The following is a 24,050-nucleotide window of genomic DNA, read 5'->3' as shown; positions in this document are numbered from 1 at the left end:
AATGATGCCTCGGATCACGAACGAAACATTTTCCTCTAAAGCCGCATGAATGGCATTACTGTATTTAAAACCATGTTTAGGGGCTAATTTATAAAATCTTCCAAACTTATTTCCCTATATTACCCTCTTCTCGCGGCGCATGAGGAGGGTATTCTCGACATTGTGCTTTTCTTTTCTTTTCTTTTCTTTTTTTGTTTGAAATTTAACAGAAAATAAAGTTCAATTAGTAACAAATAATGACTTAGGAGACATTTTAAGGGGTAAATATGTAAATTACAATCACTCACTCTTTTTAATTCCTTCCGTTGACAGTTTTAACTTATTTATAATTATTTTTTAAAAAACTTTGTAACATTAATTATTACCAATTATACCGATACTAAATGAAGCAAATATTAACCAAATATTTGATATTTGAATTTTATGAGATTTTAGTTATTAATCTAACCGAAACTATGACAACCCAACCTAACTCAATACCAACATAAACGTATAGTTTATAAACTCTATTTAAGTTGCTTTGGTCGGGAGCTGGACCAACTCAATTAAATTAAATTTAATTTAGATGGTTTGAATAAAAAGAAATAATTAATAAATAAAAAAGTAAATTTAATTGGGCTGATTTGTATCTGCAGGATTAGACAGAGGATGAGCAACTTCCCCAGGAAAAGCCGTCTTATTTACTTAGTATTTATTTATTTATTGATTCAGAGTTTTTAATTTTAAATCCGTTCGTTTCTCTTTCTCTCTCTACGCCCTTTCGTATTTTCATCTCTGCCTCGGCCTCTGTTCAGCTGCTAGCCTTCGCACCTATTTTCTCATCACCACCGCCTACGAAAAGCGTGGAAACAACTGCACGACACACACAGAGAGAGAGAAGAATTTGCCTTCTCTAATGAGCCGGAATTTTTGTTGGCCCCATTGCAACCATTTTTAACCTTCTGCAGGACAGATGCAGAGCTAACGAACCGGGAATAGGAGAGAAAGTAGACAGCGGAAGAAATTGAGCGAGCTCGTCAGGATAAGCCTCATTTATGTGTGCTTGGAAAATGCGAGAGGCTCTGCCCTGTGATGACCCCAGCCAAATCGTCTCTTCTACCCACAAGAAGAAGAAATCCGATGACGATAAGCTAGATAAAGATTCACAGATGCAGATGCTCGCTGTTCCTCCGGTTCTTGTTGTAAATCGTAGTCGATCACAGGCGAGTTCGCGAAGGGTCACACCCACTACCTTGACGACTACTCCTTCCATAACTACGGCGGCTACTGTCGACTCTGTTTCCGGTGATGGCACTGGAATCGTTGCGCCGACGGCTGTGGAGAAGCACCTTCCCAACGGGGATCTGTACATTGGGAGTTGCTTGGGGAGCGTTCCGCACGGATCGGGGAAGTATTTGTGGACTGATGGGTGTATGTATGAGGGTGAGTGGAAGAGGGGTAAGGCCTCGGGGAAAGGGAAATTTTCTTGGCCTTCTGGTGCCACATATGAAGGCGAATTCAGGTCGGGTCGGATGGAAGGGACTGGCACTTTTATTGGATCCGACGGCGACACCTATCGTGGCTCATGGTGTGCAGATCGGAAACACGGTTTCGGCCAGAAACGTTACGCCAACGGCGATTTCTATGACGGAACCTGGAAGCGGAATGTTCAGGACGGAAATGGCCGTTACGTCTGGAAAAACGGGAACGAGTATGTGGGTGAGTGGAAGAACGGGTTGATGTCCGGTCAGGGGGTTTTGATTTGGGCCAACGGGAATCGGTACGAAGGTCAATGGGAGAACGGAGTACCGAAAGGGAACGGAGTTTTCAGTCTTCTGGACGGCAGTAGCCATACCAGTGAATGGAATAACGAGATGAAAATCCAGCAATACAATGGAAGTTTTGATTCGCTAGACGCGAAAGAGAAAATCGAAAGCAGTGAGGTTGTTGAGGGTGCGAATTTGACCGCAACATTCAGGAAAAGTTCTTCGGTAGACGCTAGCAGAGGCAGCTTGACGGACAGAAATTTCCCCAGGATTTGCATTTGGGAGTCTGACGGCGAAGCCGGCGATATCACTTGTGATATACTCGATAATGTGGAGGCTTCGATGTTGTATCGAGATGGATTTAGACAGTTTAAGAAAACTCCTTGTTGTTCAACCAATGATGCGAAGAAACCAGGGCACACGATTTCCAAGGGGCACAAGAATTACGAACTCATGCTCAATCTCCAACAGGGTATAAGGTAATTACCGATTGAGTTCTTTAGATCATCTGAAATGCTCGTTTCTCGATGCTGTTTTTAGGGTTTTTCTTCTCCGTACTTGATTGGATTTTTCTGGGGTTTGCTGTAGGTATTCAATCGGGAAACACGCTTCAATTCTTCGGAACCTTAAGACAAGTGATTTCGATCCGAAGGAGAAGTTCTGGACGAGGTTTCCACCGGAAGGATCGAAAACTACGCCCCCTCATCAATCCGTGGAGTTTCGATGGAAGGATTACTGCCCCTTGGTGTTCAGGTATTCAATCTTCAAAGTTTCTGCCCTATTTGATCTTTGTTGTTCGATGATTGACCAGTTTCGTTGCAATCCTTGTGTAATGTAGACATCTGAGGGACCTGTTCCGGGTTGACCCTGCTGATTACATGCTAGCTATTTGTGGAAATGACACCCTTAGAGAGCTCTCTTCTCCAGGAAAGAGTGGAAGTTCTTTCTACTTAACTCATGATGATAGATTTATGATAAAGACGGTGAAGAAATCAGAAGTGAAGGTCGGTTGCCAGGATTCTGATTAGCTTTGTTTAGTTTGTTGTGCTCCATTTTATGGATTGGATGATATGTTGAAGGATGATCATTGATGAAATTAGGACTTCTCTTTTCAGGTTCTCATAAGGATGTTGCCAAGCTATTATGATCATGTATGTCGATACGAGAATTCGCTCGTGACAAAATTCTTTGGCGTGCATTGTGTAAAACCAATTGGCGGTCCAAAGGTGCGTGCTGTTTTACTCTGGACTTTGGTTTAATATGCTTTCTCAGATATGTTACTGTTAGGATTTGTGTTCTAACTAAAATCTTTGTAACGTAACCAGACACGGTTTATCGTGATGGGCAACTTGTTCTGCTCCGAATACCGAATTCATCGACGTTTTGATCTTAAGGGTTCGTCCCATGGTCGGACAACAGATAAGCCTGCGGGAGAAATTGATGAAACCACTACACTGAAGGATCTTGATCTTAATTTTGTGTTTCGCCTTCAGCAAAGTTGGTTCCAGGAGTTTATCAAGTAAGTTCCTACATTCAGATTATATGGTTCTTGCATTCTCTACTTACAGGGCGTTGAATTTAACATTAGTGTTTCGAAAACACGACAGGCAAATTAACCGAGACTGTGAGTTCTTGGAAGCTGAGAGAATCATGGATTATAGTCTTCTGGTTGGTCTTCATTTCCGTGACGAGAGTCGATACGATAAAATGGGATTATCACCATTTCTATTACGATCTGGTAAATAATCCGATCACCACAATGTTGTCATGTGGGTGATTTGATAAGCTAATGAACACTTATGCTATCTTGCAGGTTATAAAGATTCTTATCAGAATGAAAAGTTCATGCGTGGCTGTCGCTTTCTTGAAGCAGAGCTGCAGGACATGGATCGAGTTTTAGCTGGCCAGTATGTTTCTTGTCAAATTCTACTGTTTTTGTTCCATCACTTAACATCATTATGACCAACTAGGTTGAATCATCCATATACAACCACATCTGTTTTTGTTCTAATTCAAACGTGCACAACGATTTTCAACTCGTTACGTTTCACTCTTCCAGGAAACCTTTAATCAGGTTAGGAGCCAATATGCCAGCTAGAGCCGAGCGAATGGCTAGAAAGAGCGACTTCGATCAGTACACCCCTGGCGGGACAAGCCATTTGATCCCTTCAAGGAGTGGTGAATTCTATGAAGTTGTCCTGTATTTCGGGATCATCGACATCTTACAGGACTACGATATCAGTAAGAAACTGGAGCACGCATACAAATCCTTACAAGTCGATCCCACCTCAATATCGGCAGTCGACCCAAAGCTGTATTCGAAAAGATTCCGAGACTTCATAGGAAGAATCTTCGTTGAGGACAGGTGAACAATAAGAAAGAAGGAAGATAGGAAGGATGGATAGATAGATAGATAGATGGCTAACTATTATCCAATCGATAAAAGATTTCCCGACCGAAACATCGATGAATCAGAGAGTTGGGGAAAAGGTTGGCATTGGGGGGTGGCCACATGCGATTAAAGGCTGATTTTGCAGAGCAGCCAAAGAGTAGAGAAGGTGGGGGAGGGGGGGTAAAGTGTTGAGTTATATATGTACATTGAATGCAAGAAAAGAGGGAGATTTGGGAAGTGAAAGGGGTGGTGTTCTTCCCTCACGTTGCTTTACTATTGTATTTTTTTTTTGAAAGGTTTGAAAGATAGGTATATAGGTAGTGGAGAAAAGTGATTCAAAATGGATGGGGATTTGGGGGGGTTGGTTGGTTGGTTGGAATAAGAGAAGTGTACAGGATTGGATTACGTTTATGATCTGATCTCTCTGTTTTGTGAAATATTCTATTCAGAAAACACCTTATTCAATGTCTTCTCTTCTTCTCAAGGCTCACTTTTTATGAGTTTTAAGGCAAATGGGGTCGCCTTGGGTTGCTTTTTGCAGTGAAACACAGCAGAGCGGGAAGGGTTGAGTAGCCATCAAAAGCAGAGAAAGATGCCCTTTCTTCACTTCCCCCCCTTTCCTTTTTGTAATCCATCCCCCACACTTGCTAGGCTATCCATCTCATTTAAGTTCAAGAAATCATCTTTTTGCCACGTGTCTCAAACCCATTTGCCTAAAGTGTATTTAAGACATACCCAAGTGGTCAAAGTCGCAGGAGAGAGAGAGAGAGAGAGAGAGAGTGTGTGTGGAGCCCCATGTTTCTTTTAGGACTTGTAGGAGTGGAGTTTCTTCCTGAATTTTGACCTTCCTCTCTTCTTCTCTTTGCTTTTGGGTACCTCTGTCTATCACTGTTTCTAGATCCTGCCAACTCTCCTTTGTGTGTATATATTATAATACTTTCCCACCATCTCATTAAAATATACTTGCATTACTTTAACTCAACTTGTTTTACTCTAATCTCTCCTCCTTCTCACTTCAATTATCTTTTCTATTCTTTTATCTCTTTATAAGAGTTTCAACTCGGGTGAAGTCGGTTGAAGAGTGGAACAAAATATTTTTTAGTAGGGTATGGAAACTTCTCCCTAATAGACGTGTTTTATAATTGTGAGACTAACAACAATACGTAATGGGTTAAAGTGGACAATGTCTACTAGCGGTGAGCTTGAACTGTTACAAACAATATTAAAGCTAGACACCTGGTGGTGTGCCAACGAGGAAGCTGGGTCTTAGGAGGTGGATTTTGAGGTCCCATTGCTTGAAAAGAGGAATGAAACATTTCTGATAAGAGTGTGAAAACCTCTCCCTAGCATATGTGATTTAAAATCGTGAGGTTGACGGTGATACATAACGGGCTAAAGCGGCTAATATTTACTACTAACGGTGAGTTTGAGTTGCTACGAATGGTATCAAAGCTAGATATTAAGCAGTATGCCAACGAGAACATTGGACCCCTAGAGGGTAGATTGTAAAGAAACAAACTATTATTTATAAGGGTGTGACGTATTTTAAAACCATAAAGTTGAATCTAAACAAACAATATTTACTAGAAATAAACCGAATTCAAGAATTAATCAAAATAGCAATTATTAGTAAACTTAACCTTCGAAAGGTAGAAGTATAAGCATTTGGTGGCGGTGCATTTTAAAATGTAAAAATGGTGCAGTAGACAGCCTACGAGGATTTGTCTTGTCTCTGAAGAAAGGAATTTACAGACATAGAAGTCAACTGTCCTGCCTGTAAAGTCATGGAGCCTACTACTCCTTCAACCTACGGACTCAGTCAAACACCATTACACCCAACTTTGTTCTCAAGCATTCATGACCAAATAATATAAAACTTGGCTTCGAACTGCCAAGCATGCACGAATAATTACCCATATGTGCCTCAACGTGCTCACAACTTTCTGCAACTTGAAACACAAACAAACAATTCTTAATATATAGAAAAACATCAAATCATTACCCAAAACCCATTATCAAAATCACTTAAAACAGCGAGATGATACTTAGATTGTTGAAGATTATTGAGAGTGAGTCGTACATTGCCAGATGAATTATTAAACGTTTAGACGCACGAAGGTCGAGATATATCAAAATCCTTGCATGCTTTAAAAGCAAATAAATTAAAAATAAAACCCCATTTTGGTGGTTTCTTTAAAAGAGAGAAAAAAAAACAAATAAAGTGAGTATCTTGATGCAGTGCTTTCATCAGCGATGATTATGTTCGAGTTCTCCGGCGGCTCTGAGCTGGGTTCTAATGTTTAGTGATTACGTGGGGGTCAATGATTTGAAGATCTTCAATTAGATTTTTTAAAAATGGTTGGAGATAAAGTTGTGAAGAGATTACGAGCAAAAATGAGTTGTTAATATAAAGAAGAAAGAGACAACCAATTGACAAGAGGACCAACATGTAGTTGTTATGTCAATTTACGTGAATAATGTTGTAAATGATGTCACGCATGTTTTTTAATCTCTCAAATAGTATTGTAACAGTCCAACCTTACTACTCCATCTATTACGTATCGTCGTTAGCTTCACGGTTTTAGAATATGTCTACTAGGGAGAGGTTTTTACACCTTTATAAAAAATATTTCATTCACATCTTCAATCAATGTGGGATCTCACAAGTATCTTTTAGAATAAATTTCGTTCGAACCCAAAAGGTAAAAACCAATTTGAACGAAACTAATTAATGATAAGAACTCAACAAACATGTTAAGGGTGAAACGTAAAGATGAAGTTAAATCGAAACAAGTGGTATGAACAACGAACGTGTTCTTCGACCGGTCGCATTAAAGAGGAAGGAAGAGGGTTAATAAAGGAAGGAAAGAGTCAAAATTGTAAGAAAGGGTCATGTTGAAACATAAATGAAGGTGGCCATTGATGTTGGGAAAAAGCCCTTTTCCATTCCCAACATTGGCCCTTCTCTATTTGTGGTATAGGGGACACTTTTTTCTCTTTCCCCTCACTCAATTGTTTTCATTTAATTTATTATACATTACCCCATATACCTAACTTAACTATTTTTGCCCCCCTCATTCAAATTAAATAAATCCCCTTCCTTCATTAAAAAATTTATGGGGAAATTATCTCGGGAATTAGTGCAACTTCTATCATTTTGTTTGCTCTATGTTCGTTAGAACGAATCAATGTGACGCCACCTAATATGGGTGTCGACCCATTATTAAAAATTGCTTGTTAAAAGAGTTGGTAGAGAGCTCGAGAGATTTTTCAAATGGACAATTCGTATATGAACAAGCAGAATGCAATATTAACTGATTAAGAGGTTGAGAATTGTTGAAGAAGTGATCATGGATTTATAAGTAAGGAAGGACACTAATACAGTATTAATCAAGTGGGGTGGAGGGTGCTGGCTGGTGTACCCTCTTGACCAGACTGTCCAAATTGGAAAGATAACATATTAAAACACGCGGTCTGGGTTAGGTAGTCGCCACTGCCAGCAGGAGGTTTCCATTGGAGGGAACATAGGAACCCATCTCCTCCATTCTTTTTCCTTCCAATTTGCGGTGCGTTTTCTTCTACTTCTTATTGGAATCTAATAAGAATATCTAACACCCTTTATTATTTAGCTGGATAATCAAACTAGATTAGAAAAACACACAAGCGCTTGTATGATTGTGTCGATTTTGCTGCCCCAAAATGGTAGGGTAATGGGTAAATGAATTATGATGTAATATTAGGATCATCATTTGTGAATTTGATTGTCAATGCAATAATAAGTGGAGAATAGAATCTGATAAGAGTGTACAAACGGTAGTTGAAAATGGGAGGGGAAAGGGAGAATTATGGTGGTGGATTGGTTGTGGTTGAAAGGAAATGAAAGAGATGGGGAAGGCAATGCACATGGCGAGTGGGATTGAGACGCCATTGTCGGGTTTTGAGTTTCTTGAAATTTTAGAGAATGCAGCCTAAGTGCTCGATCTTATGCCTGACTGACCCCTCGTCCTTGTTTTGGGTCCTCCATATCTCACTGACACCTTCTCATCACAAAATAGTTTATGTTTTTCCATTGTAAAGTATTAATTGAGTTGTCATTTGTCACCATTGCATTGATGGGTCCTGTCCTCCATCTTCATCTTTCATCTACATCTGCAATTATTAATGGCCACACCATTGCTTCTTTTCTTTCTATCAAATATAGAAAAATATGGATATGAATGATTTGAATTGGGTCCAGCCCATTAGAGGTCCGGCCCACGTTGATTGAGGGAAACCCAGAAGCTAGCTAGCTCCCTCCCTCGACATTATAGAGTGGAAAAAGGAGTTGAAATCTTCAACCACAAAGCTAAGACAATGATGAAGTAGAAAGAGACATGGGAGGAGGAGAGAAAGGTTGTGAAGGGGAAAACAGAGGAACCCCACATCAACTAACCGAGCCATTGGGGAGATATTGCTTAAAAAATACAATAATTTTGTTGGGCAATATCAATGTGGGTGTGATTAGTGAGAGGCGGATCTCATCCATTGGGCTCATGGGATGATGCTGAAAATGTGGGAATGCCTCAGTTTTAGGTGACCAACACCATATGCTAGCTCACCTCATTAGATCCCACCACCATCCCCTCTTCATTGCCCCACTTTCTTAAACTCTAATCACTCGTTCATTTCAATGAAATGGATGTCGGCCCAGACACCGCAGTAGGACATTCTGCATAAGTTCGGCTCGTGTTTGAGGCCCAGAGGGAAAGTCATTGTGTCAGGCCATGGATTTGGGCCTTATGAAGGGTTTATGGGGGGGAGTGAGAAAGAGATTGAAATGTGATAATCGTGGGGGGTTTTAAAGCGACGGGATTGACAAACTCTGAAAGTAATGATGCCACTGACTCATTCCTAATCCACCACTGTTTTCAAATGAGTGCAAGTTTAAATACATCTGGGCAAAGGTTTGAATTTGAGAACACAAAATTTATGAGAAAGAAAAGAAACCCAAGAAAGTGAAAGAGATAGAAATCCCTTATTATCGATCCACCACTGTGTTAACACAAAAACAACCAAAATTGAAACCCAACAGCCAATGTCACTGATAGACAACACAGCACAAAGAAACACATAGAATAGAATGCATATTATCATCCGAAACCCAAAGTGGGGGGAAGGGAGTATCTTTATGCAATATCGCTTGGAAATTAAGGGTCAGAAAAGGCTGCATATTTTGGAAGCAGCAGGCAGGCAGGCGGCATGTTAGCGTTAGCTAGGCCAGGTTTCCAAAATGGTAAAAAAAGTGGGAGAAAGAAGGTCCGGACATGGGTGAGGCTGAGGCAGAAGAGGAATGGTCAAGAGGAGGATGAAAGAGGGTGGTTTTAGGCCAAACAATGGCAAGGGGGAAGTGGCAGAGTGGGTTTGCATGGAAATGGGCAGAGGGCTTCAGGGCTAAACCCCAAGGGGGCGAAGAAGGGAACAGAAGATATACACAGTTGGTTTGGTTGTGTAATTATGGGGGGAGAAGGCTTGGCTTGGAATGGTTCTAGGGTTTTACTTACTTACGTATTATGACGCTACTCTACTACTACTGCTACTCTACTATTACTGCTACTGCTCTTTATACGTTTTGGGCTCATTCTTCCCTCCCTCTGCTACCCAGATATGCATTCTTTTCCTTTATGTATGGCAGTTCATGTGAGCCAAGAAAAGAAAAACTCAAGTTTATAACACAGCTCTTTGAATAGGGCAATGAATTCATGCAGCTATAGTTATTTGAATGCAACAAAATTTAGGCTTTATTTGAGGAGTTTTTTAAATACCTGTTACCTAAAATAGGATGTAAATTGAAGTAGATAAATTTTAAGCTTAGCCACGTCATTTCTATATATTTACTTTGTGATTACTTATATGAAGATTTTATTTTGAATTTATAATTATTTGTTGGTAGAAACTTAACCTAATTTGATTTATTTTATTTTATTTTTTTGGTTGGAGTTTGAATGAAAAAGTGATGATTGATGGAAGAAGAAGGAGTGAAAATGATGATTATGGAGAAGTCTAGAGGTGAAATAGGATCTTCCATTTGTGATTGCCAGTGATCTTTGATTTGACCCTCATCAACATTCATCCATCCAATTCCAATTCCAATTCCAATTCACTCATCTTCGAAAATTGGTGCCTAATTTTATCAAATCTTCAAAGAAATCATTGTTCTACAAAGCCTGGAACACGCAATAAAAATAAAAACAAAACCAAATGGTGTCCCATTTTGGTGTCACTTCTTCCAATAACGCCGCCAAAGCGATGATGGAGCAAAACTCAGTTTTGTCTCTGTCTTTGTTGTCTGTCTCGTAGTAAAAAAAAAAAAAAAAAAAAGAACAAACATTTAAAGCTCTTGACATGACTTCTTTATTATACTTATCACTTTCAATCTTCATCAGAAAATCCCACAAAACCTTCAAACCCTAACCATGCCTCATCATCCTCATCATATTAACCCTCCTCTCCCACTTCCACCTCAACCCATTTCCGCCTCTGTTCCCTTCCCCCACTTTCTTTACCTTCACAACTCTCCCATGGCCTCCGGTTATCCGTCCAAGCCCTTGAATCCTGATGCCGACCCATTTCTCTCTGCACCCCCAACGTTTCTGCCTCCGCCCTCGCCCCATTTTGTGTCGGGGTATGGAAATTTGTATTACCCACGTGCCACTTCTGCTTACGCATGGCAGTTTCATAGTTTTCCGGCTGTTTCCTGCTATAATGCCTGGCCACAGGTTGTGTGGCCGTCGTATCAGCCGGCTGTGGGTTTCGGTGGCTGCGTTGTGGCGGATTCCAAACTGGGAAGAGAGTTTGTCGTTTCGAGTGGGCCAAATAGAGATATCAAATGTCCGACGCAATGGGCCGAGAAGAAAATCAGTGGCGATGAGGACAATAACGGCGATGTCGACGACCCAGTTGAGAAAACTGTTCCTTGCTCGGGAATCACAACCTTGATGATCAGAAACATTCCCAATCAGTTCAAGTGGGTTCTACTGTTCTTCCTCTTTTAATGAATTATATTACTAAAATATAACAATTTAAGAACGTGGCGAGTTCTTTGATCTGAGAATTTTCTTGGAGAAGGATAAAGGTGGAATCAGAAGTGGGGTTGTGGGCTTAATTCCTACTTTTGTTGTTTATCGGTAAAATGGGAATGTGGGTTTTTAAATGATTTCATGCTGCACTTTCTCTGGTTTCTGCCCTTTCTCGCTTTTTGTCTCCTCATTTGGTAATATTTCTTTATGAGATTCATTTCTCGTGTTCTTTTTTTATGTCTTAGCTTTACATTTTTTGCCTTTTTAACTTTAGAACAATTTTGAATAGCAGGCGGCGAGATCTTCTGCAGTTGTTGGACAGATACTGTCAAGTGATGAACCAACGAAGGGATTCTCGACCTGATTTCTACGTTTCTGAATATGATTTCGTTTATTTACCTATGGATTTCATGTGGGTTATGAACAATATCTCATAATTCTTATTGGGTTGCTGCAATTCGCCATTTCAGTGTGGTTGTAATCATTTATTTATGGCTTTACAGGAGATCATGGTACGAAGGGAAAGTGTCGAATCTGGGTTATGCGTTTGTAAACTTCACCACATCAATGGCTGCATCCCAGTTTTGCGCAGTTTATCACAACTACAAATGGGATGTGAATGTCAACAAAAAAATTTGTGAGATAACGGAGGCTAGGATTCAGGTTCATGTAGAAATTGATGAATTGTTCATTGATTTTATTGCTATTACATGTTTTGGAATGCCAAATGAATGCTTCTTTCCGATGGGTAACTCAGGGAAAGGAAGCTTTAAAGAACGCATTCAAGAACAAAATCTTCTGGTGTAGCAACGATCAATATCTGCCTGTGATGTTATCTCCAGCGAGCAACGGTCGACGTCGTTACCGAAGGGTGAATGTCGGTAGGCGCATAGCTCGTCTTCCTCGCAAGCCGCTCAAGAAGTTGAGTTGTTGAGGAGGAGAGGTCTCCATTGTAGGTGGCCACGCATGGAGTTTGGTTTGTGTTTTGGTTTTCTTTTCTTGTAGGTAGGTTGATGAAAAGGGAGGGTGTTGTGTTTTCATTGTCTCCCCGAGCGCCGCGGTTTGTTTGGGGAGAATTGAAAACACGAGGGGATGTTTGTTTGTTTGTTTGTTTGGTTGTGTGTTTCTCCTTTTTCTTGGGAGGAGGGGAGGGGGCTATGTCTGTATGAAATGCTTACTTTTCTGCAATAATATTCTCTCCTCTTTTACTCGGTTGTATATATAATATTTTGATCATCTCGAGAAATTGTTGGTTTGGTTGGTGGGTGGATTTGTTTTTCTGGTAATGGGTCTCTCTTATAATTCTCAAGCTTTCATCGATATTCTAAGCGTTATGGGTAAATAATTTTGAATACCCTATGAAATATGTTCCAAATTTGTTTTGTAAGGCTATATCTTTGTATTTTTACTAATGTTTTTAATAATCAAGATGAATATGAATGCCGTTCATCAATTTATATAGGATAGGTATCCATCCTACTACGAAGATTGTTCTTAGATTCTCTAGTAGGTGAAAATCATGAAGAAAAGAGCGATGCTCATACTAAAAGACGCTCATCGATCCATGTGGCTTGTATTCAAATATAATCGCGACTCGAGTGGTTGGAAAACCCTTAATTGCACCCACATAGTTTTCAAAGGGGGTTAGGTTAAATGATATTTCTATATAGTAAACATTTAATAGAGTAGAATGGCTATATACATGATAGAAGATTATAGCTATATAGTTATATATACTCAACAAAACTATATATATATACCCCTTAGGTTGCTTATTACTACACATAAATATTTGGAATCATCTATATAAAAACTTTTAGTATTTTTACTTCTATTTTCTCTTTCCTATTCTCCGAGTTCTCCTGTTCTATGTTCATCTACATGAGTTGTTGTAGGGTCCTAAAATAAGATTCATGCATTTGAGAGCTCAACTCTAGCCCTATAAATTCATGTATTATTGTAGAATTGGAAACTTTCTCTAATAAGAAATTAGTTAAGAAGTTATAATCATCTCCATAATGTACAAGTCATCATAGTTAGTTCTAAAAATGTCATGCATACCCCAACACCAAAAATTGAATCAAGTTCACCAACTAACCCTTAATCATCTCCCTATAACAAAATAAACATATCATCAATAAGGACATAGTATAGTAATCTAATTATGGATATCTAGTCATCCTTTTAGATTTTCGGATACAATAAATTTTGAACTAAAACCCACTTACTTTATTGCGATTGAAATCGGTTCTCTCTCCCCAAAGCCTCTTTATTCTAATTGATGCCACGTCCAAGGCCTGGCGCTGACGAACAATACCTCCACAGAGCACATCATTTTATTAGCGATCTTGTTGATGGTTTAGACTAGTTCATCGTCCCCAGAGATCCAATACAAAAGATTGTGTTAGTAAAATGAGTTATAATAATGGACCCCTCGTTAACTACTCGGGGATTAGAATACTCATCAATAATATGCAGAATATTGAGCATTTGAAGAGGGTGAGCGCATCTGTAAGATAGAACATGGCACAGCAATAACACAAAAGTATTTTCATGAGGAAATCAGATGCAAATCCAGAGTTTAAACAATGTCTCTAAGCTTTTACAAGAGATGCAATGGCAAGGGCCTCAACGAGGAGCCTTCTTCTTCCCTGCAATGGCGACCTTCTTACCCTTCAACGTCCTGCAGTTGTTTTTCGTTCGCTGCCCTCGGCATGGCAACCCCTGGATGTGTCGAATCCCTCTATAACACTGAATCTCTTTCAATCTCCTTATGGCAAGTGCGTTGAAACGCCTCTGCAAAACCCAACAATCACACTTTTAAGCACTTCACAAAAGTAACAGAGACAACCAACGTTTGTAATGCTAACACACACACACACACACACACACACACAGATAGAGAAAGAGAGAGACCAGATCTCCTTCAATCATGTACTTGGAAACTTCATCTCTGATAGATATGAGTTCCTCCTCAGCTAAGTCCTTGGTGATCTTATTCTCCACGTTTAGATCAAACAGTATTTTCTTAGCATTGTTGCGCCCAATTCCATGTATATATTGAAGGGAGTATAGAACTCGCTTGTTGTTTGGTATCTCAACTCCTCCAACACGGACACACTTGATTTGAAGACCAGGAACCTGAAAGGTTCAAAATTGAAGGAAGAAAAATGAAGGAATCATTCAAGAAGAAACAGGGATATCTTGTGAGTTCGAAACTTCGTAGGAGTTAAACACCGGACCTCCTACTCCGATACCAAGTTAAATCACAAATCAACTCAAAATCTTAAGCTAATGGGTTACAAACTTTATCCTGTCCAGCATAGACTAGCAAGTCAAATTTCCATTTAAGGTCAGCCATTCATTGCCATAATCTACTCTTTCCGTCCAATTATATCTGCTTAATCTTTATAATCCATCATGCACAGAAAGGGTGAGGGAAAATGGGATTTAGGATCCGGAATTTGATTCATTTAGACAATAGCAATTAGGGAAACGAAACGCAGAATTTTTGTTTCATCACACTGTTCGATGAAGTGTAGAGGCAGAGTCTAGTGCTGTAACCGAGGAAAAACTACGGAAAAACTGAGTGTAGAGCATCACAAAAAGGAAATTCAAACGAAAGACAAAAAAAAAAAAAAAACGCTGAGTTGAGAGTATGTTGTGTAATAATAGTTTCACAGAATCAAGCTGCAATACTCACGGGCAAAGGGAATGCAGAAATCAAGAAATAGATACAATATGAAATCAAGAAGACAATAGCCAAGTTCCGCAGGATAAATATAACTGAGCAAAATCCCTCCACATCCGAAAAAAATACATGGAATTAAAGCACGAAGAAACGATAGAAATGGAAACTGTAGAGCCGAAGTAAGTAATTGAACGGAGGAAGAAGGTAAAATTGAAGAAACAAACTCCATAGTTGAAGTCCAAAGAAGAGAAGATTTACCCGAGGGTTTGAAATGGGGAAGGAGATAGCGTTAGAGAGAGGATTGGAGGTTCGAGAATTGCAGATAAGGGAGAGCGAAGGAGCGACGGGCAATGCTAAAGTGTGCGCCATTATCTCCTCTCTTCAAACTTCTCACTCACCGAACGGCAATCAGCACATTAGTGGATTTCTTCAATCCGATTGAACTCCGAGCGGCTCTCTGGTTTCAATGCCCACCTTATCTTCTTCTTCTTCTTCTTCTTCTTCTCCATCCCGCTTACAAAAATGTGGATAAAGGCCAGCTCAAACAAACTCAGAGGCCCAAACTTATTCGTTTTATAATGGGCTTAGCCCAAAACTCAGGCCCAAACTTATTCGTTTTATAATGGGCCTGCCCTAAGACCAGGGATGATGTATTAGAATTGTTGTATCTTATTGAATTATAAATCATATTTAAAATATTAATATTTTTTATCATTTAATATAAATTCAATTTGAAAATGGGTTATGATCCACTCAAGTTGAAGATTGGCATTTTCAATGCCTAGTATATCATGATCATCTTGGTTAGGGTCCGTGGTTGCATGTTCATATCACGCCAACGTCATATCCTTTATTTAATTTTATATTGTATTTTGACTATTCAGCCATTGTCATCCCAAAATGTACTATAGGAGATATGACCAGCCGTTAACTCCTCCCACGTAGATATTGTATGATCATTCAGTCCAGGTCTGCTAGTCCTCAATCATCTCAAAATGTACAATAGAGACGAAATCACGTCTAAGCGCCTGTAAGCCCAGCCCTGAATCATCTCAAAATGTACAATAGAGGCGAAATCACGTCTAAGCCTATCAATCCTGAATCATTTCAAAATGTACAATAGGGAGATGCCACTAGTTGTCAAGTTTTCCTACCAATTCTTGGGTATATGATATTTAAGTTGTGGTGTTTCTTTCTTTGCAAGCAAACCTTCTTTCAATTTTGCTTTCAAACCCTCCTTCAAAAATCTCTCTACCCCTATTTTCTAAAACATTTTTCTTAAAACGGAGTCAAAGGCTTGAACATATGTTGTATGACTATAGAGGACACAAATCCAAGTTGGCTTGACTCACTCGGTGTTGAGAGTGAGTGCCGCACAATCATAAAAATCCACGGCCAAAGAAAGTGCGATTGTGACATCTAACAGCCTATCATCGCTATCGTCTATCCCGATGCTTATTGCTGTGCTAAAGTTGATAATCCATTCCTCTTTTTGGATCCAACTATGAGCTTGATGCAATGAAAATAATGTATAGCTAAATAAATGTTTTTTTTTTCTTTTTCATATAGTATGTATATTATATTGCACATCTAATATTGGGTATATGGGCCTTCTGAAATGGTGAAAATTAACACAGCCTCAAACAAATAGATTAAGAGAAGTGAACAAATTACGAAGAGTTTAAGCAATTAAACCAGTAGAAATGCAAATTTGAGGCATTTAAACGTTTCTAAAGAGGAGGAATTCCAGACCCATTTGTTAATAACTAGTTCATGTGATGTGATGTATATACGTTTCTAAATGTGATGTATCAAGTGCAAATGAAGCTTTACAAATGTAAAAAAGAGAAGGAATTGCAGAACCATTTTCAACGAGAAGCTTTCTTCTTTTCAGAACCGATCTGCTTCGACTTCATAGTCCTAGCGTTGGTCTTTGTTCGTTGGCCTCGACATGGCAATCCTTCACCATGCCTAATCCCTCTGTGGCACTGAATTGCCTGCAATCTATCGATGTCCTTCTTAACACACTTTTTCTGCAACACAGACAAAAAATAAACATCCTGTTAGGCTCTCCTAACATATTTGAAATTCATGGGAAGAAAGATGGCGAAGAGAGCCGCTAATTTACCAACTCATGTCCGACCATGTACTTAGAAATTTCGTCCGCAAGAACAACAATCTCTCGTTTAGTCAAATCCTTGGCAAGCTTATTCTCCAAGTGGAGCTCAGCAAGGACTTGCGGCGCTCTCGATCGGCCAATTCCATTAATGTACTGAAGCGCATATTTGAGCGGCTTGTTATCGGGAATCTCCATACCCGCTTTTATGTGAATCGACTCGATCTGCACATATCATCAACAAACATTCAAAATCTTCCAACGCACAAATCGAAAAACAAAACTCCAGAGATTCACAAGCCCTAGATCCTATTACTCTCGTCGCATCGCAATCATCAAAAAATTACGCAAGGTTAACGAACTCACTGATAATGATCGGAAGCGATGAAGAAGATCATTGGAGACAACCCCCAGGGAACGACGAACTCCGAACATTATTCGGCGGAGGAGGGTTCCAGTGCAGCGGAAGAGAGAATTCAGACGGCGAGGGAAACAGAGAGCCGTAGTATTGTTCGGCCAAACGAAGCCCACGGTTTTCAAATCCAACCCGCTCGCCCGAGAAAGCCCATTAAGAAAACGAGTTACATCCGTGGGCTCTTCTAGAATTACTTGATCCATTAATCTTATCGAGTCCATAACACACAATTATTTATGATTTAATTTGATTAATTTCTATATAATATGAATTTTACTTTCATTAATTATATTTTAGTTTTTAATAAAATTTAGTAATATCAAACAATTATTATTAGTGATTTAATATAAATAAATAAATAAATGTACTGAAAGCAAAAATCATCCTATTACAACGCCAACTCTTAATGCACTAATTATTTTTTAATGTGATTAATAAGCACATTAATCATAGTCATGTATTATTGTAATAAATAAAAATATTTTAACCCACCCCTAATTTGTGTTCAATTAAGCTACTCTCACGTCATCGAAGTCTTTATTAAATCGTCACATGCTACTCTTATTTTTCAGGGAAAACAAGGCATCTCTGCACAGATAATAACGTCACAGAGATAGTCATGGGACTAAAACTAGCATAAACATTTCTTTATTTTATCTAAATTTCACATGATTTGTTTTTTTGCGCAACATATATAAATCTATGACTTGGTTTGAAATGTTTTAATAAGGATTAAATAATAACTATTAATAATAGATATGAAATTTTAAACGTGCCAAATTGCAAATTAATTATTTAATTAATGATTTATAATATTTCATTAAAGGATGACGCGGAAAATAAAAAACAAAATCGCATTGAAAGCAAAAAGCATCCTATTACCACGTCGACTCTTAATGCTTAATTATTTTTTAATGTGATTAATAAGCACATTAATCATAAACACCTATTATTGTAATAAATAAAAATATTTGAGTTCAATTACGCCACTCCCACTTCATTGGCGCTTTTATTGAATAAAAAAAAAAACTTATAATATAAAATAATATTTGGTTAATATGAAATTTTTAATGCATTATTTTATAAGAAAAATTAAATGAGTAAGAAATTAGCGCGGAAGATTATCTAATTAATATCCCTCCCTATCTATTTTAATTTTTATATTTTCAAATATCTAAATTTCAATTATTTTGGAGATTTAAAAATGGTAAAGAAAAATAAACAGATATATTTAAATTAATAATAAATATTTTACACAGGATAACTAAAAGAAAATTGCTTTTAATTTATATTATATTCATATTAGCCATATTTTATTGCTTAATTTATATATTTGATCAGTTTATTTATAATCTGATAAAAATATTGATTCATGGTTACCAAACTTATAAATATAAAAGCATGAATGAAAATATGTACAAAATAAATAAATAAATAAATAAATAAATAATAGGCGGTGAGGACTACAATATATCATGTAAGCCCTGAGGTAGCGAAGAATTCCCCCCTTAATAATTGGAAAAACAACGGCACAAATTAATGGGACTTCAAATAAAATAACAATTTACCATTTTTTATTACGTTGACTTGGAATTTGTCAACACGTACTTCACTACAATATTTCCCCAATTGCCGCCTAGTTTCATTAGTTTTTAAATTTATTTTTTATTTGTTGGACTAATTTAATTTGAAGTTCTTTTAAGTTTAGAATTAAGGATCAAATTGTTAGACAAACACGACTCTACACAATGGAATGGGATGATATCTCATAGCTTTGCTTTTGACTTCCTCGCTGGTAGCAATGTAGTTAGTATTCCTCACCATCTATTATCATTCTAGGACTTTCATCATCTAATAAAAACTTAATTTTAAATATTAAAGTCAGGATCGTGTTATTGAACAAATGTAAAAACAATAAATAAATAAATTATGAAATTATGTGACTAAATTAATATGTCCTAACATGTTGAACGTAACGTACCAGGTAATTCAAATTTCAATGCTCAACAGGACTGAATCTACATGCAGAAAATTATAATTAAATTAAATGAATTTTAGTTGGTTAAGTTTAATTTAATTCAACTTTTATTATTATTTGATTCAATCAAATCAACTTAATTAAACTAATTTACCCTTTTTTTCTGTAAGCTTAATTTTTTTAATCATTCTCCTCATATGATTAATTTACTTTGAATTATTCCATAAATTTTCTATTTTTCATAATCGTGATTCTTTTTTCACCATTCTTCTTATTATTATTTTTTTAAAAGAGTTGATTGAATTTTTATAAATAATAAAAAAAAGGACTTAATCCAAGCCTTATATATACTCATCCACACTAATTAAATGGTAAATATTGTTATTCTTAAAAGTTTGAGCAACTTGAATTACTTTATTAAAATGGAAAATTAAAACATATATTATCACTCGAGATAGTATATTTTTTATTATAAACTCATGATAATTCAGTCAATGTGGGACTTTCATCCACGAACATATATTACCATTTCCCTTCCAATTTTCACATTTCAACTTCTTGATTGCAATTACCAACCGTCATATAATTTATATTATATTATATTATATTTTTATGATTTCAATCGATGTGATTTACTGGTCGATCAATTAAAATATTAAAAATTAAAACTTAGAGATATATGTGTGTTAGGAATATGTCTTTGTTCAATAAATTTATTTTTAACTTTTTACCATTTTATCTTTTAACCCTTCAAATATTGCAAGTTAAAATATATCAGGGTTAAGAAAATGATTTAGCTATTTTAGTAATAAATTTAAGAAAATGATTTAGGTATTTTAGAAAAAAAAAAAACAAACAAACAGGAATAGATTGAGGATGAGTATAAAGTTCATCATCCACTGTTTTGTAAATCTCCTCGATTGGTCTAAGTGTGTGAGTGTTTCTCAAGAGAATTGTGTTCAATAGATCATAGGTATATAAGTAATAGATAATAAACTGATCATGTTTCAAACCGAGAGCTAAATGACATTTTTCGGGTAGAAAATTCTGAGCATCCTCCCTCCCAAACATAGGTTCAATCAATTGACCAAAATTTGATTAAATTTTTTTTAATAAGGAAGAACAAATCCAAGTAAAGTGGAATATTCAAAGTAGGAGCCCTCTAAATATTTTAATTTAATGACTTGGATTTCCTTCCCGTGTTGTTGGAATCTCTATATAAACCCCATTTCATGGACCTTCATATTCACCACTCAAATCTTAATCTTCTTAACTTGTTTTTCAAACAAGCTTAAGCGGCAACTCCAAGATCATGGCGGCTGCCGTTGATCACAAAGCCCTCGACTTGGAGACACCCACCAACGGCAGCTTTCTAGTTCAACGCTGCAACTCATTCCGGTCCCCTAGTTTCAAAATCAAACGCCAACCTGAAATAACTCTCACTATTGACGATGACGATGACGATGACGATTCCTCCCTTGATCGCCACGATGACAACAATGATTACTTTTGGGATTTAATCCGAAAGGGTAAGGAGGAAATCGAGCCGTCGGTTCTTGATCCAAGGGACGAGGGTACGGCGGACAATGGGATCATGAGAAATCCTTCCATGATCCGTCTTACCGGAAAACACCCCTTTAACTCTGAGCCGCCGTTGGACCGTCTAATGCGTCATGGCTTCATCACCCCGGCCCCACTTCACTATGTTCGTAACCACGGTCCGGTTCCAAAGGCTGACTCGTCTAATTGGACGATTGAAATCACCGGACTCCTCGAAAATCCGACAACATTCACACTCCACCAACTTGTCAATGACTTCAGGTGCTTCAATATCCATTCAACTCAAAATGTACTAACTTGGTTATAATAATTTATTTAAATTATTTTTTTAAATTTATGCATATTTGTTTGAATTTTTAATTATATAAAAAAAATTAGCTCGTGTGTTCAACGTTTTTAACTCTTTTTTTATATTCTTTAATTTAGATCTATCGAGTTTCCAGTTACTGTAATGTGTTCTGGCAATCGACGGAAGGAGCAAAACATGTTTAAACAAACTATTGGGTTCCATTGGGGAGCCGCTGTGACCTCTACCTCACTATGGCGAGGCGTGCCACTACGTGAAGTACTGAAACGGTGTGGCATCTTCAGTCGTCATAGAGGAGCCTTATATGTATGGATGGAAGGTGCTGATGACCTCCCTGGTGGAGGAGGCTGCAGCTATGGCACCAGCATAAGAAGAGAAATGGCAATGGACCCATCAAGAGATATCATAATAGCTTACATGCAAAATGGTGACCCTATCCCACCAGACCATGGCTTTCCAGTAAGGATGATTGTACCGGGATTCACCGGTGGGCGCATGGTAAAATGGCTCAAACGAATCATTGTTACGAATAGAGAATCTGATAATCATTATCATTTTATGGACAATCGTGTGCTTCCATCTCACGTTGATTCTGAGTTGGCAAATGCAGAAGGTATTATTATAAAACAAATACATAATTTATGAAAAATTAAATTAAAGTTCAAATATTGCCGAGTCCTTAATGAATTAAAAGTGAATTCATTGTGGATATTATTTAGGATGGTGGTACAAACCAGAGTATGTTATCTACGAGATGAACATAAACTCGGTGATAACAACGCCCTCACATGATGAGATGCTATCTATCAATTCACAGACGACCCAGTCGACATACACGTTGAGGGGATACGCATATTCGGGTGAGCCAACTTAATTAATAATTTCACCCTATTTTGATAATAATTTTCCACGTGGGATTAATTATAAGATTTGTGTTTTGGTAAAGGTGGTGGGAAGAAAGTGACACGGGTGCAGGTGACGTTGGACGGTGGGGAGACGTGGAAAATATGTAATTTGGAGTACCATGAGAAGCCCAACAAGTATGGAAAATATTGGTGTTGGATTTTCTGGTCGGTTGAGGTGGAAGTTGTGGAGCTGTTTGGCTCCAAGGAGATTGCTGTCCGGGCTTGGGATGAGACCAACAACACCCAACCAGAAAACCTTAATTGGAATCTCGTGGTAATAATTAATAAAATCAATGATTAATGATTTGTTTACAGTAATGAAACTAATAATTAATGAATTAATGAATTTGAATTTGAATTTAGGGCATGATGAACAACTCATGGTTCCGAATCAAGATTAACGTATGCAAACCCCAAAACGGAGAGCTGGGAATCGTGTTCCGCCACCCAACTCTCCCCGGCAACCAGTCCGGCGGCTGGAAGGAAAAGGACAAAATCAATCCCCCCGACCCACCTTCGTCAAAACCCACAAACGACAAAAACAGGACCACCGCCTCCAAAACCTTCTCCATGTCGGAAGTCAAAACCCACAACACGCCGGAATCCTCCTGGATCGTCGTCCACGGCCACGTCTACGACTGCACTCCGTTCCTCAAGGCCCACCCTGGCGGCGCCGACAGCATCCTCATCAACGCCGGAACCGACTGCACGGAAGAGTTCGACGCCATCCACTCCGACAAAGCCATAAACATGCTTGAAGACTACATAATCGGCGACTTATTGACTGAAAACGACAGTGAAGAGAAGACGTCATCATCCGAACCGGTTGAACAACACGTGGAATTGGTCCCAGGAAAGAGAATCCCAGTGAAATTGATATCGAAAATTTCCATATCTCACAACACGAGAATTTTCCGGTTCGGTCTGTCGTCAAAAGACCGAGTTTTGGGACTACCCGTTGGAAAGCACATATTTTTATGCGCCAATATGGAGGGGAAGCCCTGCATGAGAGCCTACACGCCGTCAAGCTCCGTTGACGAAATGGGCTTCTTTGACTTAGTTGTAAAAGTCTACTTCAAGAATATGCATCCCGACTTCCCAAATGGCGGCCTCCTGTCACAGTATCTAGACTCACTCCCATTGGGCTCAACCGTGGACGTAAAAGGCCCACTGGGCCACATAGAGTACATGGGCCGCGGCAACTTCACGGTCCATGGAAAGCCCAAATTCGCGCAGAAGCTGGCGATGGTGGCCGGCGGGACAGGGATAACGCCCATATATCAAGTGGTGCAGGCGATATTAAAGGATCCGGAGGACAAGACGGAGATGTATGTGGTGTATGCGAATCGGACGGAGGAGGATATTCTGCTGAGGGAGGAGTTGGACAGGTGGGCGGAGGAGAATGAGAGATTGAAAATATGGTACGTGGTGAATGAGGGCGTCAAAGAAGGGTGGCCGTACAGCGTGGGACACATTAAGGAGAGTGTTCTGAGAGAGCATATTCCGATGGGGTCGCCGGAGATTTTGGCTTTGGTGTGTGGGCCGCCGCCGATGATTGATTTGACAGTGAAGCCCATATTGAAAGAAATGGAGTATGACTTGGAGACTTCCTTGCTGGTGTTTTGATGTTTTAATTTAATTTTCAATAATATGATAAATTTAATTTATGTTTATGTAGAAGGAAATAAAACATTTATTGTAACTGTAATGATTTAAATTAATATAGTTTTATTCGTTTGTAATAAAAATGATAACTTTTTTTTAAGTCATTGTGTTGCACAAATGTTAATGTTAAGAGTAGGGATATAAATCTTTTATCATTTTAATTTACTCCCATATTTGCCCTTTACTTAAATAAATATAACGCAACATTAAGAAAAGGAGAT

At 38.3% G+C, this 24,050-nt stretch overlaps 5 protein-coding genes across 5 annotated transcripts; 3 read left to right on the top strand and 2 right to left on the bottom strand.

Moving 5' to 3' along the window:
• Nucleotides 1-720: 720 nt before the first annotated feature.
• LOC111489272 (phosphatidylinositol 4-phosphate 5-kinase 1-like) lies at nt 721-4,836 on the top strand. Its single transcript, XM_023137407.1, has 8 exons — nt 721-2,224; nt 2,334-2,498; nt 2,584-2,749; nt 2,861-2,971; nt 3,071-3,264; nt 3,353-3,483; nt 3,559-3,652; nt 3,805-4,836. Exons 1-8 carry the CDS (start codon nt 1,035-1,037, stop codon nt 4,112-4,114), a joined length of 2,361 nt encoding a protein of 786 aa, XP_022993175.1. The 5' UTR covers nt 721-1,034; the 3' UTR covers nt 4,115-4,836.
• A 5,362-nt stretch (nt 4,837-10,198) lies between these two features.
• Nucleotides 10,199-12,330, top strand: LOC111489310 (protein terminal ear1-like). The gene is made up of 4 exons (XM_023137454.1): nt 10,199-11,140; nt 11,485-11,604; nt 11,696-11,855; nt 11,950-12,330. The coding sequence occupies exons 1-4, from the start codon at nt 10,590-10,592 to the stop codon at nt 12,124-12,126; spliced, it is 1,008 nt and encodes a 335-aa protein (XP_022993222.1). The 5' UTR covers nt 10,199-10,589; the 3' UTR covers nt 12,127-12,330.
• Nucleotides 12,331-13,716: 1,386 nt separating this feature from the next.
• Nucleotides 13,717-15,382, bottom strand: LOC111489278 (30S ribosomal protein S13, chloroplastic-like). Its single transcript, XM_023137412.1, has 3 exons — nt 15,142-15,382; nt 14,109-14,333; nt 13,717-13,988 (listed from the first exon to the last, which is right to left on the bottom strand). The coding sequence occupies exons 1-3, from the start codon at nt 15,250-15,252 to the stop codon at nt 13,821-13,823; spliced, it is 504 nt and encodes a 167-aa protein (XP_022993180.1). The 5' UTR covers nt 15,253-15,382; the 3' UTR covers nt 13,717-13,820.
• Nucleotides 15,383-16,539: 1,157 nt separating this feature from the next.
• LOC111489279 (small ribosomal subunit protein S13, mitochondrial-like) lies at nt 16,540-17,530 on the bottom strand. Its single transcript, XM_023137413.1, has 3 exons — nt 17,366-17,530; nt 17,012-17,224; nt 16,540-16,916 (listed from the first exon to the last, which is right to left on the bottom strand). The coding sequence occupies exons 1-3, from the start codon at nt 17,432-17,434 to the stop codon at nt 16,752-16,754; spliced, it is 447 nt and encodes a 148-aa protein (XP_022993181.1). The 5' UTR covers nt 17,435-17,530; the 3' UTR covers nt 16,540-16,751.
• A 3,174-nt stretch (nt 17,531-20,704) lies between these two features.
• Nucleotides 20,705-23,790, top strand: LOC111489277 (nitrate reductase [NADH]-like). The gene is made up of 5 exons (XM_023137411.1): nt 20,705-21,213; nt 21,379-21,872; nt 21,979-22,119; nt 22,206-22,438; nt 22,528-23,790. The coding sequence occupies exons 1-5, from the start codon at nt 20,705-20,707 to the stop codon at nt 23,788-23,790; spliced, it is 2,640 nt and encodes an 879-aa protein (XP_022993179.1).
• Nucleotides 23,791-24,050: the final 260 nt, after the last annotated feature.

The sequence above is a fragment of the Cucurbita maxima genome, unplaced genomic scaffold (assembly GCF_002738345.1).
Source record: "Cucurbita maxima cultivar Rimu unplaced genomic scaffold, Cmax_1.0 Cma_Scf00014, whole genome shotgun sequence".
Lineage (NCBI taxonomy): Eukaryota > Viridiplantae > Streptophyta > Magnoliopsida > Cucurbitales > Cucurbitaceae > Cucurbita > Cucurbita maxima.
Note: the sequence above shows the minus strand (reverse complement) of the source record. Positions and strands in the feature narration are given on the sequence as shown.